Below are 13,357 nucleotides of genomic sequence, written 5' to 3'. Positions count from 1 at the left end.
TAGATTCGTCTTGTTGATGCATTTTGACTTGCTTTCACCCCATATGCTTCAATTTTCCGCCGCAACATACATACTTCCCCATTCGCTCAGTGTGTTATAGTTCCTCATCGCTTAGGATTTGTTGCTGCGCGTTTGCGCAGTGTGAAGGAAAGAGGAGACCAGCTGCACAGGCAGGCTGCGAAATGAGATGCAGGTGATCGGTGTCGGCAACAAGAGCCGATGATCGCCGATCACCAATCATGTACTTTTTCACGGAAATCGTCCGATTATGATCGGTGGCCGATTGATCGGCACACCTCTCTACTTTCAATCCATTAGCCTGAAAAGGCTTAACAAAGCTCAGAGCTCTGCTTTACTAAAGTACATTTTTTATGTACTATTTATAATAAATGTATTATTTTAACAAGGGGTGATTTGTGTTTATGAAAAAATGCACCATTGAATGAACATTTCACCTCTAATCTTTAAGTCAAGTGCAGACAAAATCCCATAATAGAAGTTTTGTTTTTCACTCTGTGTGATTCTCCTGGCTGTTCACCAATCTTTTAACTCTCATTTATTTGTCTGAAAGGTCGCTAAATATAGTGAAAATGTTGCTATTTTGTCAACAGTGGGGTGAACATTATAATATACATGCAGATGTGAGCTGGTGGGCAGATCTGTCAGTGAGTTTCTCCAGGTTGCCTTAAATGTTAAAATTAGTAGAATGATGTGAAACAGAAGAAGGGGAGTGGGAGCTTTCTCCCAGCTGTAAACAGGCTCTTCTCTCTGATGATCTCTGCAGCTTTTCAAGCATCCATTAGAAAAAGAGGGCCAGGTCGGTGGGCCCATCTTGGCCCAGGAGGAAATTAAGACCATCTTTGGCAGCATCCCAGAAATCTATGAGGTTCACACCAGAATAAAGGTAGTTTTTGATTGTCAAGCAGATTTTCTGCTTGCATAGTTGTTTCCTGAGTGATTGTGGAATTTCTGAATGTTTGATATTTGCTCTCCAGAATGACCTTGAGGAGCTCCTCACAGACTGGTCAGAAAGCAGAAGTGTTGGAGACATCATTCTCAAATACGTGAGTTTAGATTTTTTACAGTAAGATTATGTTTTTACCCAAATATTGAAATATTTCTAGTGGTATTTGATTGTTTATGACACAATAAATCTGTTCTCTGAGGTTTTTTAATGTATACTTGTTGATGATTTTTCTTTGTTCAGTCTAAAGAGTTGGTGAAGGCCTATCCCCCATTTGTAAACTTCTTTGAGATGAGCAAAGAGACCATTGTTCGATGTGAAAAACAGAAGGCCCGTTTCCATGCTTTCCTCAAGGTGAGTCTGTTCACTTGGTTTAGTCCTGTTGTGTTCAGGTCCACTAAATGAGAAATGTTTGTTGCTTTAAGGACGTTTGTCTTTAAATGCTGCGTGCTTCTGGAGATGAGGGAGCACGCCCTTCTTTCAGTCTTCATGTTCAGATCTGGGTTTCTTGGCTCTCTGCTGGTTTCCCTCTGTAATTAAAATGGTTCAGATAAAACAGGAGACTGACTGGCTGAATCACGCACAGAACACGGCAGAAGGCTGTTGCTGCACATCACAGTGCATTTATTCATTTAAAGTTTTCAATTTCTTCATGAAGGTAACTTACTCTTGTAACAGTTATCCAAGATAATGATACCATTTGTTATTGTCCTGAAAGTAACTTGATCCTGTGGTGGTTTGGTTGGATTAGGCATCAGGTTCAATCTTTTCTGGAAAAAGATGACTTGATTCCTCTGCTTTCCTATGTCTTCCTAATTGAAGGTTGATTTAAAAACTCTTGCTGAACCAACAGATCAACCAGGCCAAGCCAGAGTGCGGCAGGCAGACGCTTGCAGAGCTGCTCATCAGACCAGTTCAGAGACTGCCAAGTGTGGCCCTCCTCCTCAGTGGTAACAAACACACAAAAAATATTTCCCTCTGACCTCCATGCTTATCGTTAATTTCTGGATTTGTTTCCTTCCACACCTGCCATCAGCCTGTTCTCTCTGCTGACTTTGTCTTTTCCTCTGAGCATGCTCTCTGTCGCTGTGATGTTCCGTCTCCTCCTGCACACCTCTTATCAAACTTTTCATCCTGATTGTAGACATAAAGAAACACACATCAGATGACAACCCAGACAAGATAACTCTGGAAAGAGCAATAGAATCCCTAAAGGAAGTGATGACGTGAGTTGAAACGACTGACCTTTTACTTTTTTGTGTGCTAAACGTTTTTCAGCTGTTTTTCAGCTGTTTCATCTATTTTTGAAATAATTTAGACCAATAAGATTAGAAGGCGTCTGGTGATGATTAACAGATTACTTCTTAAACTTTAAGGTAATAATATATATCTTCCAGGAGCCTAGGAGTTGTTTTCTAGTACAAATTTGATGTCTGTGAAGTTTTGGTCAAATTCTATTTAATAAAACAAAAAAATGATCTAATGAAAAGGATTAAATAAGACATTTGCCAATATCTAAGTTTGTTTTTATCATTCTATCTGTTTCTCTGCAGATCAATGATCCATGAGGTTGTGGTTATAAAACGCTGTAAAGAAGCATGATGTCATGACTGCAGGATGCAGTTGTAACGTCATGGTGTTTTCTAGATTTATTTTAATTTAATATTTTTATTTTCAACTAAACAAAAATTACTTGTTATATATTTTATATCTATTATCAACTTATATCAGGTTATTTTAATTTTGGAGAGAAAATGTATAATTCCTGGTACCAAAAGTGGTACAAAACGCGAAGAACATTTAGAAGACGAAGCTGAATTATTGAAAATCATGTTGGGATATTATACTCTGTAATTTCCAGAGGTGCAGATATGAAAAGTTTCTTTTCTTAGAGCTGCAGCTCAGTAATGTGTCTTCCTGACAGCCACATCCAATCTGTCCTGATTGGAATGTTAAACTGACCAATTAGCTGACATGAAGAAACATCTTATCATAATTTTTACTTGCAAGTTGAAACTCGCTTAGTTTTTTTTTTTTTTTTTTTGCTTCATATCTGTAAGCAGACCTTAACCAAAAGTCTAATGTGTGTAATTGTTTTACAAATAAAAACCTTTTCCTAAGCTTAAATTATCATGTAGAAAATTAAACTGTCAGTTCTTCTTCTGTTTAAAAAGGTGTCGCAATGTATCCACGACGACACATCCTGTTTACAGGAACAAAATGTACTGTAAATGTTTTGCATTTTCAGTAAACGTGCAGAAAGCAGAGTTCCCCTGCTTCTTTATTTCACATGGGTACATAACTGGATTCACACCTGCAGTCTGATTTCCAAGCAACAATGTGCATGAGTGGAAATTGTCCCACAAAGAGGGTTCAGAGTTAGACGTCTGGTTCCAGATGTTTTTACTGGATGGTGGCACCTTTGCAAAATGGGAGGATTTCCTATCCGTTGTCAAGATTTTATTTGTTTTTGATGATGACAGATATTAAATTAATTTAAAGCAAATTTCTTTACGTTTAAAGGAAAAATTGGAATGCAAATCTGTTTAAAATAGAAAGTGATTTGTTTTATCTAGTTGATGACTTGTGTTCTCCTTTTTACCTCTCTGAACTGTGCAGACACATCAATGAGGACAAGAGGAAGACTGAAGGCCAGAAACAAATCTTTGATGTTGTCTATGAAGTTGATGGATGTCCTGTAAGTTTGCAGATTGCTGCTGTCTGCATGTTTTCTATCATACAGTAATTTAGCCGTCTACCTGTCTGTTAACCCTCCTGTTATGCTCGTTTCTGAGGTACAGCAATAATGTTCCTGGGTCAGTTTGACCCGTGGAGCCTTTAATCATGCAACAGTGTCAGAAACCAAAAAAATTCTCCAAAACATTTTTGCATCTGATTATTAACTCCAATTATAACAATTTCAATCAGTATTTGTGCAATCATGTTTTTTTATTTCTCACAAATAAAGGATCAATGACCATTTACTCATTTGGAAATAAAAAATGTATTTTACATTTTTTTTATGTCCACTGAAAAATCCTACACACAAAAAACAATTATCCTTGAAAATGATCTTTCATTAAAAAGAATTATATTACAATTTTAATCTTTTTTCAAGGGATGATCTTAATAATTTAACTTGAGACACATATACTGTTCTGGGTCAAATTGACCTGCTGATTAAAATCAAGACAAATGAGTCATGCAGAGAGTATTTATGTTTTCCCCCACTTCTGCTGAGTGTCCACTCAGTGTGGGTGGAGTTTGCTCACAGGAACAGAAAAGGTTCCCATCAAAAGTTGTATGAACACCTGCTTTCTCGCAGTTTCCTAGTGAAGCAAAGAGAATAGTGAGAAAGTGGGCTTGTGTGTGCGCATGTGCATGTATGTGTGTGGTGTGTGTATGTGGTGAAATATGGTTCATAGTTGCAAGGAAACATATAGAATTAGACATTTTTTTTACCTTTTTTACCCTTCAACGTGACTTTCGGGTCAAATTCCAACAGGTTGCAAATGTCTAAAATGAACTATTTTCAATTTACATGTAGAGTGTACCTATTAAGACAAATAGAAAAAGCTTCATGTAGAAAAAATACTTCCAACTATTTAAAAACAATTGTAAACTATAAAACGGGTCGGTTTGACTCAACATAACAGGAGGGTTAAAGCATCTAGCAGTGGGCAGCAGTGAGCTGTATATCACAGCTCACATAACTTGTTCCTTTTGTTGCCGTTCTGTTCTCAGGCCAACCTGCTGTCGTCCCATCGCAGCCTGGTGCATCGAGTGGAAACCATCGCTCTGGGAGACGAGCCGTGTGACCGCGGCGAACACGTCACACTCTTTCTTTTTAACGACTGCCTGGAGGTGATGACGCATGAATCTGAACTTCATTATCATTATGTTGTCATATCTGACCAATGTTTTAGTCCTTCTCATCTGTCTGTAAAGGGTTTTGAAGGATTTTCCCAGCTGTTTCTTTCAACATGACACAAAATTAATGAGCGGAAACAAAAAATGACAGCTGTAGAATCAAATGAATGAAATGTTTTTATCATTGCGATGAACAAGATTTTTTTTCTCAGTTTGTTTCAGTTGAATATATGCCAGGATGTTGCACTGCTGAGTTTTGTGGAAACATTAAAGAACCATGTGAATATTTACCAGCCAGTTAGCACCTGGCACCTCGTGATGCTAAAGTAGCCCGGTCCCCCTCCCCCCCAAACTAAACCCCAAATCAGCTTTTCTTGCATATAAGCTGAATAAATTCGTTACTTTTTTTTTTTTTTTACATACTTATTAAACTGCTGCTCAATGTGCTAATGGCAGAAGAACAACTTACTGTTACAGAAATACATTTTGTCATTGGTGTCCATACTGACTAGCCTTAGCATTTAGAGCAGACTTTGCTTTGGCGAACCTGCTGTACAGCAGCAGAAAGCAAGGGGTGGGGCGTCAATGTGAGGGTAACCAGGGGGATTGGCAGCGCCAAGTCCCTCCTCCTGGTTCTGATTTGTTGTCTATTTGCTCAGATAACAGCAGTTGGATAACATCTTGATAACAGCTGTTTGACCTTTAGTAGCCCGTGTGTGTCCAGTCTGTCAGTGCAGTCACAGGAACTGTGTGTTAATTAACACAGGTCAGAAGAAAGGACACGATGAGTTGAGAGGCTGTGCTGATTCAGGAGTGAGAGACACCTAATCAGCCGGAGCTCTGCATGTGCGTCCTGACTGGCTGTTTCACACAGCCTGCATGTAGACCGGCTCCTCTCACAGAGGGTGGTCTCGCTTCTCCCCTCAATCATCAGCAACTGTTGATTTCATCTCAACCTATAATGTGTTTTGATTTTTGTCCTTCCTGTCTTCGCTCTGGCCACGTAATTAATGTGACGGTAATGACTCGCGTCATTTACCTCCATGAAAGGGTCATTGATTTATAAAGTTAACCTCTGCAGCTTTTCACACATTCCTAGCTGCACCAACACACACAGGTTGAAACTTTGAAATTGGCTCTGTTTTTCTTTCTCTCGCATTGCTGTCTTGTTATATTTGTGGAACTGCGTGTCTGCAGATTGCCAGGAAGCGTCACAAAGTGATCAATACTTTTAAAAGTCCAGTGGGGCAGCCCAGGCCTCCTCCTCCGCTGAAGCACATCGCTCTCATGCCGCTGTCGCAGATTCGCAGAGTGCTGGATCTGCACGACACTGAAGGTGACTCACATTAAGCATTAACCCCTCAGGTGAACATGTATTAATCCAACTTTAAAGATACAATTAGTCTTTGGACTGCTTGGCTACTCCATTAGTTTCCATTGCGCATATAGTCAGGCTGTCATGCAACTATGTAAAAGGGACGCAGTCATCGAGATATGGCTACGTCCCATATATATATATAATATATATATCAGTGACGTGCGGTGAGGTTCATTGCTGGTGAGGCACTGACTTATGACTTAAGACACCATCCATGTTATTGGACCTACGGAAATTTTGTGCATTCATACAGCACTAGGGGGCAAAAAGACTAATCTTTTACATGTCATCCAAAACGTAAGAGCTTTGTTGCGTTTGTAGTGCGCATTTACACGAAACCACCAAATGTTTTCTCTAACAACGGCACAGATTGAAAACGGGTTCCAGAGTGCGATGTTTCTGAAACGTAGCGTTTTCCATTGTCGTGTAAACCTAGAAAACGGATCTTTTCTTCCAGAGAATCCCCAGCTCATGCATAGTATGACGCAAAACATAGCTGCTTCCTACAATCCACAGAAGAAGAAGAAACTACTCACAATGCTGGTGTTACTGTTTCCCCATCAGATACGGTTCCCTCAGCGTCTCTTCACCGCTCCGCACCGCCCAGATGGCAAAATACAGGCTGCTTATTCAGCGTTATTATCTAGAGAACTACGGACCAGGACCGGCCCCGGCTCCAGACCAGTTTAACAGGGGGGGCATCGACTTATTTTTGGGGGGCAAAATGAATCTACGTTGCTGAACATAGACAACAACATCAGTAGCATACAGGCTACTTGTTAACAAGCTTAACGTGCTGTATTGATATTAGCTAGTCATCTTTTAGCTATTATCACCTGCATCCAGCAGCTTTACTCAACTCAGTCGGTTAGTTCAGGGAAAAAACTGTGTCAAGTTATTTACGTTTTGCTGGGTTGCTGCCATGATTCTAACACACATGCGCAGCAGCAGCAGGTCTCCTTCGCTGCCTCACAGGTGTAAACCCAGTCCGAGCGTTTCAGCTTTCATGTTGCGGTTGAAGGCGGCTCGGAAAAACAAGTCACGACTTGTTAGCAACGGATTAAACTGTTTTAACTGCTGAAAAAGGTAACAGAGGACGCGGATATGGGACGTGCGGAAACTCCCATTTTATCAAATTGATATAGGAATAACAGACTGTTGGCCATTCCAAGGTAAAAACAATAAACGGCTTCCAGTCCGGGGCTCGCTACAGACACCGTGAAAGCTCAAACAAGGTGTTTCAGCAAAGTTATCCCACTTTATCCAACTGCATGCGCCCTAATCAGACGCACACAATGCGTGTTTTCTCACGCAAATCCACATGCCTTAAAGTACAACAACAAAACATGCGCACTTTCAAAGTTTTAAAGAACCTAGCACCAACTAGGCACAGCGAGAGCATTACACGTTTTCGATGTGTACCGTTACTGTGTAAACACAGATCGTAATTAGAACATTATCGTGTAAACGATCCAACAATAACGGAACAAAAGTGCCATTTTTGTTGGATCGTTGTCGTGTAAACGCCCCCTTAGTTTGTTGTTGTAGTACGTTTTAGGCTTAATGTTTTATTAATAAATAATGGCTGTGGTAGATTAGCTACCGCTTCTACTTTACTGAATAATTTAAACATTAACTAGCCCACAAAACGCACATTTAATTAAAAAACTAAACAAAAACATCTTTTTGCTGTCTTATCTTTACGTATCAATGAAATCCATGCACCGCTAATTCTGCACAAAAATATCCATTCATCCAAAGCCAAGTTTATCCTCTGCATGTCTTTTCTACTCTGTTTGAGAATCATCAAACTGTCTTGAAGTAAAACTTTCAGCTCAGATGTTGGTCTTCCTTTAGTTATTATCTCCTGCTTCAATTGAAAATCCACTTTAGAAAACTGTTTAAGTGTAGAAATGTAGTTTTTCATGTTGACGTCGGAAGAGAGAAGAAAACAAATATATCGCTGTACTTCACTTATTTACTCTGTGGCTAGCTCAGTGTAGAAGCTCACTCTGCAGTTGTGCAGTCACAATATCTGGGAACATGAGCGCCCCCAGCAGTGAGGCAAGAGAACTGCCTGCCTCACCTCGAGTCTGTTCTCTGCCGTTTCTTATCGCTCCTCCGCACACAAAACACAGTACACACACAGTTAGTGACAAAAACCACTGTACATTATATACATAAGCGAAATTATCAAAAATAATTCGATATATTAAATGTTTCTTGGCCATTTTATTGCAGGTGTACAGACAGGACGAACATGCTGTCATATAATGGCAGCCAGTGCAGTTAGCGAGAGGTTGCGTAATCCCAGGTGAGGCTCAGCTCGCTGCTGCCTCACCGGCTTCGCTTCTGAGCATTTGAATGGGAAAATGCAAAAATCCAGCGATTTTGAAGAAAAACTAATCAGAATTGGTTAAGCTAAGTAAAAAATAGATACTTTATAGTACATGATAATAGCAATATAAATGATTTTATATTATTTTTCCATGATGACAGGTGAGACCCTGCCTCCCCTGACCGCACATCACTGGTGTGTATTTATATATGTGTGTGTGTGTGTATATATGTGTGTATGTATATATATATATGTATATATATGTGTGTGTATATATATATATATATATATATATGTGTATATGTGTGTGTATATGAGGGCTGCAAGTGGCGCATTTGGTAGAGCTGTTGCCTTGCAGCAAGAAGGTTCTGGGTTCGATTCCCGGCCCCGGTCTTTCCCTGTGCATGCGTGGGTTTTCTCCAGGTACTCCGGTTTCCTCCCACAGTCCAAAAACATGACTGTCAGGTTAATTGGCCTCTCAAATTGCCCCTAGGTGTGAGTGTGTGTGTGCATGGTTGTTTGTCCTGTGTGTCTCTGTGTTGCCCTGTGACAGACTGGCGACCTGTCCAGGGTGACCCCGCCTCTCGCCCGGAACGTGAGCCTGAGATGGGCACCAGCAACCCTCCCGACCCCACTGAGGGACAAGGGTGTAAGGAAATTCTGCTCAAACCCTCATATAGCCTTGGACTGGCCCTGCATGATGAATTAAAACCGCTGTACTGTGCAGCGATGCACAACAAACGGAAGATTTAATTTAATGCTACTAATGGGGCTTTAGTAAATCTTCCATTTTGTGTCTTGAGTTTTTAATAAGAATCATAGAAACTGTTCTGGCTGCTCACGTTTGAGGGACGAGTTTTTCAGATCTCCCTGCAGCTGCGCGCATTAACTCTGGCTGACTAAGTAGACAAAGCATTTGATATGGTTTGGTGCACAGTTTAACCGTAAAAATACTACTAATAGTAATAATTAAAGCTCCGCGGAGCCTCAAGCGGCCCTCGCATCGCTCGGCCTATAGCCACGGCGGGGGATGCAGCACCGCCGCCCGCCTGCCACCGCGTACTCTCTTCAGCACTGTAAGCACGCGTCCGCCGATGAGTTCGGCATGGTTCCCTGACGACACACCGAAAATTTGATGCAGATCGGCCGATGTAGCAAGGAGATATAGCTGATGGAATGACCTAGGGGGTGCACTGCAGTCAATTTACAATTCAATGCTGTTGGGCTGTTTAGAGGTGAGCAAAGGTCATACATATCCAGTTTGGTGCCACTCGGAAGGTGCATGTGTGAGTTGGAGACAATCGTGTGCATATGGCGCCATATGATTGCCATTTGGCCACGCCCCCACGTGTCAGCCAGCATTGACAGAATTCATCATCAGGTCATTTTATGTCAGTTGGCAGAGGATTAATTCCATATGAATAACACAGTAAAAGTAAGACATACAGTAGAAAAAACAGGTGACTTCCTGTCGAAAGTGGGCGGGGCTAAGGTGATGTCACCATCTGACCATGAGAATGTGATGAGGTAGTGAGACGTAGGAAGTCTGATGCAGCTGTGACCTGGTATGTGGAAGTCATGTCACTTTGTTTTATGGCGAATAGTCAAAGTTTGGCACTTAGCCACGCCCACATGCTTTGATCTACAAAAATTCCTGTGATAACTTTTGACCTTTAATGTCTCAACTCTCTGCTTACTGAGTTTGAAGTCTATCTCAAACGCTGTAGGACAGGGGTCCCCAAACTTTTTCCTGTGAGGGCCACAGAACTTTTCCCTTCTCTGGTGGGGGGCAGAGTCAGTTTGTAACAGAAAAAGTGTGACGATTGCAGGAGTGCCTAAATGTAAAAATATATTGTTTTCCAGAAAGCACAATCAAATAACCCTCCCTGGGTTTTTCACAGAAAAAATCCAGGAAGGATTGTAGTCTGTATTTTCCGAACTATGAGCCACACTGCACTATAAGCCACAACCCCAACGTTTTTTTTTAAAAACCAACATACACATATAAGCCGCAGATATCTCCAGGTTTTCCACAACGATGCAGCAGCAGCAGAGGGGAGTGGACCCCCAACATTTGAGTCATAACAGGTCAATTGAATAGCACATTTATTATGGTTGATAAAGAAAAAGTTGCCAAGTTTACATTTAACAGAACTGATTACTAACTGTAACAATAAAAGTGCTGTTCCTTTGTGTATGCTACTAGCATGTGCTAAATCAGTGGTCCCCAACCTTTTTTTTTACCGTGGACCAGTCGAGACTTTGGGGGAGAGGGGATGAACAGTCAGATAAGGCTTCTGCATGTTAGTCTTCCCACTAAAGCCTGAATATGCCCAATATGGGTTGTCTTGGCCCTTTTATCGCAGCCTGTGGGGTTTTCCCTGACTTGGAACGAGAATACCTGTTGAATTTGACATGTAGCCAGACGTAAGAACAGAGGGGAATCCCAAACAGCTGACATATCGCGCAACTGAAAGTCCGGCGGATATCGGAGATGATATGTGGAAATGTTTATTATTAAATCTAAAGGTCATTATTATGTTTATTCAGTTAAAAATGTTAACTATGAAAAAACATATTCACCTCCAAATCATAGTGCAGCAAATAGAGTGGCTGCTCCCGTCGTCTTTTATCCACCGCCTTTTCTTTTTGTTACAACTTTTATCTCTTAAAATTAGTCCACAAACTATCACTATTGCTTCTACATCGTCATCCATGTTTGGTTACTATAAATTCCCGCCATGTTGGGGGTTTACTGGATTATCCTCTGGAATCAGAGGATAATCTGGAATCTGGAATCGAACCTGTTGTTCTTTTATCAGCTCTGTGGTCACAGAGGTTTGGAGAATCGGCCGACATTTCTTAAATCTTTACGTCTAAACCAGACTTAAGACTCACAAGCTCTACTCATCTCCTCTCGACCACTGCCCAAACGCTCTGACTCTGGTACTATGGTAACATTTTACTTTTGTGAAAATTTTAACTCACAATAATGACTAACGGGAGCCCTGAACTTGTTTCTCTGCAACGAGACGCCCCCATCTGGGAGTGATGGGAGACAATGACACCTGAAGTGTTGCTTTTATCCACAGCCTGCTTGGTCTCTACGTGGCGAAGCAGCTTGAAGCTTCATAGCCTCATTAGGAGCCGTTCGCCGCATGTTACGCAGAGCATCTTGTAATGTGAGACTCATCTACAGGTCCGGGATAAATCCATTCTCCTGTCTCTTCTCTGGGCCTTTTCCCCCTTGCAAAGAAACTTTCCAAAGACATCTGATCTGTTTCTTACTCATTTTGCTGCTTGTGGGCTCACTGTTGGCGCGCAAGTAACCGAGACTTCCAATGATTCACTTCCTGCTAAAGAGCCCCCTGGTGGTTGAAGAAAAATCCACATATAAACGGCTTATAGTCCGGAAAATACGGTAAATTAAAAAAATCTGAATGATCTCTGGTATTGTTCAGAGGGCTGGACCAAATGTGGAGGTGGGCCGGATCCGGCCCGCGGGCCGTAGTTTGGGGACCCCTGCTGTAGGAGAAGTTCGATCAGATGCGACGTCTCTGAAAAACAGGACATGGCGGATTTGATACAAAATGGCCGACTTCCTGTTGGGTGTGGACCATGGCTCCAAGAGACTTTTTAGGTAGGTCCTGACAAGATACACATGTGTACCAAGTTTCATATTTCTAGGTTAAAGCATGGCTTGGGGCTGTTTGTCCACAAGGATCGATCCTAGTGAGTTTGGTGCAGCTCCACTTGAAACTGTGGAATCGACGGCGTTACAGGTCTATTCGCGACGCCGCCGCGAACACCTACTCCATGGAAAACAAACGGATTAAGTCAAAGGGATCAGATAGCAACCGTTCAGAGTAAAACATGACACTTCCTGTTCTCAGGGGGCGTGGCCTAAGTGATGTCATCATTTTACCATTGATTATTGTTAGGGACAATAATCCCCTACAATTATTGTAGGGGATTACAATAATCCCCTACAAGTGTGTAGGAGTTATAACTCTTCCACACTCTTTTTGTGTAAGAGTTATAACAGTTTTGCGTTTCATGGCGAATAGGTGAAATTTGACCCCTGGTATGACCCCTTCAGCATGCACAAAAACTCACCGTTTTGATAACTTTGAATCGGGTATGCCTTATGAACGATCTGACCGAGTTTGAAGCCGATCGATCGAAATCCCTAGAAGGAGTTCAATCAAATGTGACTTCTGTAAACTGCCAAAATGGGGTCAAAATCGGAACTTCAAGCCGACTTCCTGTCATACTTGCACTATGACATTAATTGTAAATTCTGAGTGTCTTGGGGAGCTCTACAAGTGTACGAATTTCAAGTCTCTACGATAAAGTAAGTGAATAGGTAAGCGTCTTTTGAAAGTTGCTGGGTGGCGCCCTTGAGCCGTTTGTTGTGCGATTTTTGCAACGACCTTGAAATGCGTAAATTTTCCAAGTTTGCCAAGTTTGGTGAGTTTTTAAATATGATAAAGCCTCCAAAAAGCCAATTTATTTTACGGAAGCGGAATAATCATAACAGTACAATTACAATAGGCCTTCGCAGCACTTAGCTGCTCGGGCCTAATAATACAATAATATAGAACCAGCGTGACTACGAGGCGAACGCGAAAGCTCCTCACCGTGCTGAACCTGCACGGTGATATTAGCGCTGGTTCATTAACCACTAACGCTCTGGCAAACCAGGACCATAGACATAAACTTTACAGGAAAGACGGAGCCACACGCTGAGCAGCGTGTTGAGATGTAAACGCCGTACATAATTCTGCCCACATTAAATCATTCTCAA

General features: G+C 41.5%; 1 protein-coding gene across 7 annotated transcripts in view; it reads left to right on the top strand.

Annotated features, from left to right (window-relative positions):
- ect2 (epithelial cell transforming 2) overlaps positions 1 to 13,357 on the top strand; it is a 51,508-nt gene that overhangs the window by 23,636 nt on the left and 14,515 nt on the right. For all 7 annotated transcript variants that reach the window (XM_008407827.2, XM_008407826.2, XM_008407828.2 and 4 more), the window contains 8 exons: positions 785 to 904; positions 996 to 1,064; positions 1,208 to 1,318; positions 1,818 to 1,914; positions 2,109 to 2,190; positions 3,584 to 3,662; positions 4,709 to 4,828; positions 6,032 to 6,170. In XM_008407827.2, coding sequence (XP_008406049.2) covers positions 785 to 904; positions 996 to 1,064; positions 1,208 to 1,318; positions 1,818 to 1,914; positions 2,109 to 2,190; positions 3,584 to 3,662; positions 4,709 to 4,828; positions 6,032 to 6,170 — 817 coding nt within the window. The remainder of the gene's footprint in view (positions 1 to 784; positions 905 to 995; positions 1,065 to 1,207; positions 1,319 to 1,817; positions 1,915 to 2,108; positions 2,191 to 3,583; positions 3,663 to 4,708; positions 4,829 to 6,031; positions 6,171 to 13,357) is intronic.

The sequence above is a fragment of the Poecilia reticulata genome, chromosome 4, assembly GCF_904066995.2.
Source record: "Poecilia reticulata chromosome 4, P_reticulata-male-v2, whole genome shotgun sequence".
Lineage (NCBI taxonomy): Eukaryota > Metazoa > Chordata > Actinopteri > Cyprinodontiformes > Poeciliidae > Poecilia > Poecilia reticulata.
Note: the sequence above shows the minus strand (reverse complement) of the source record. Positions and strands in the feature narration are given on the sequence as shown.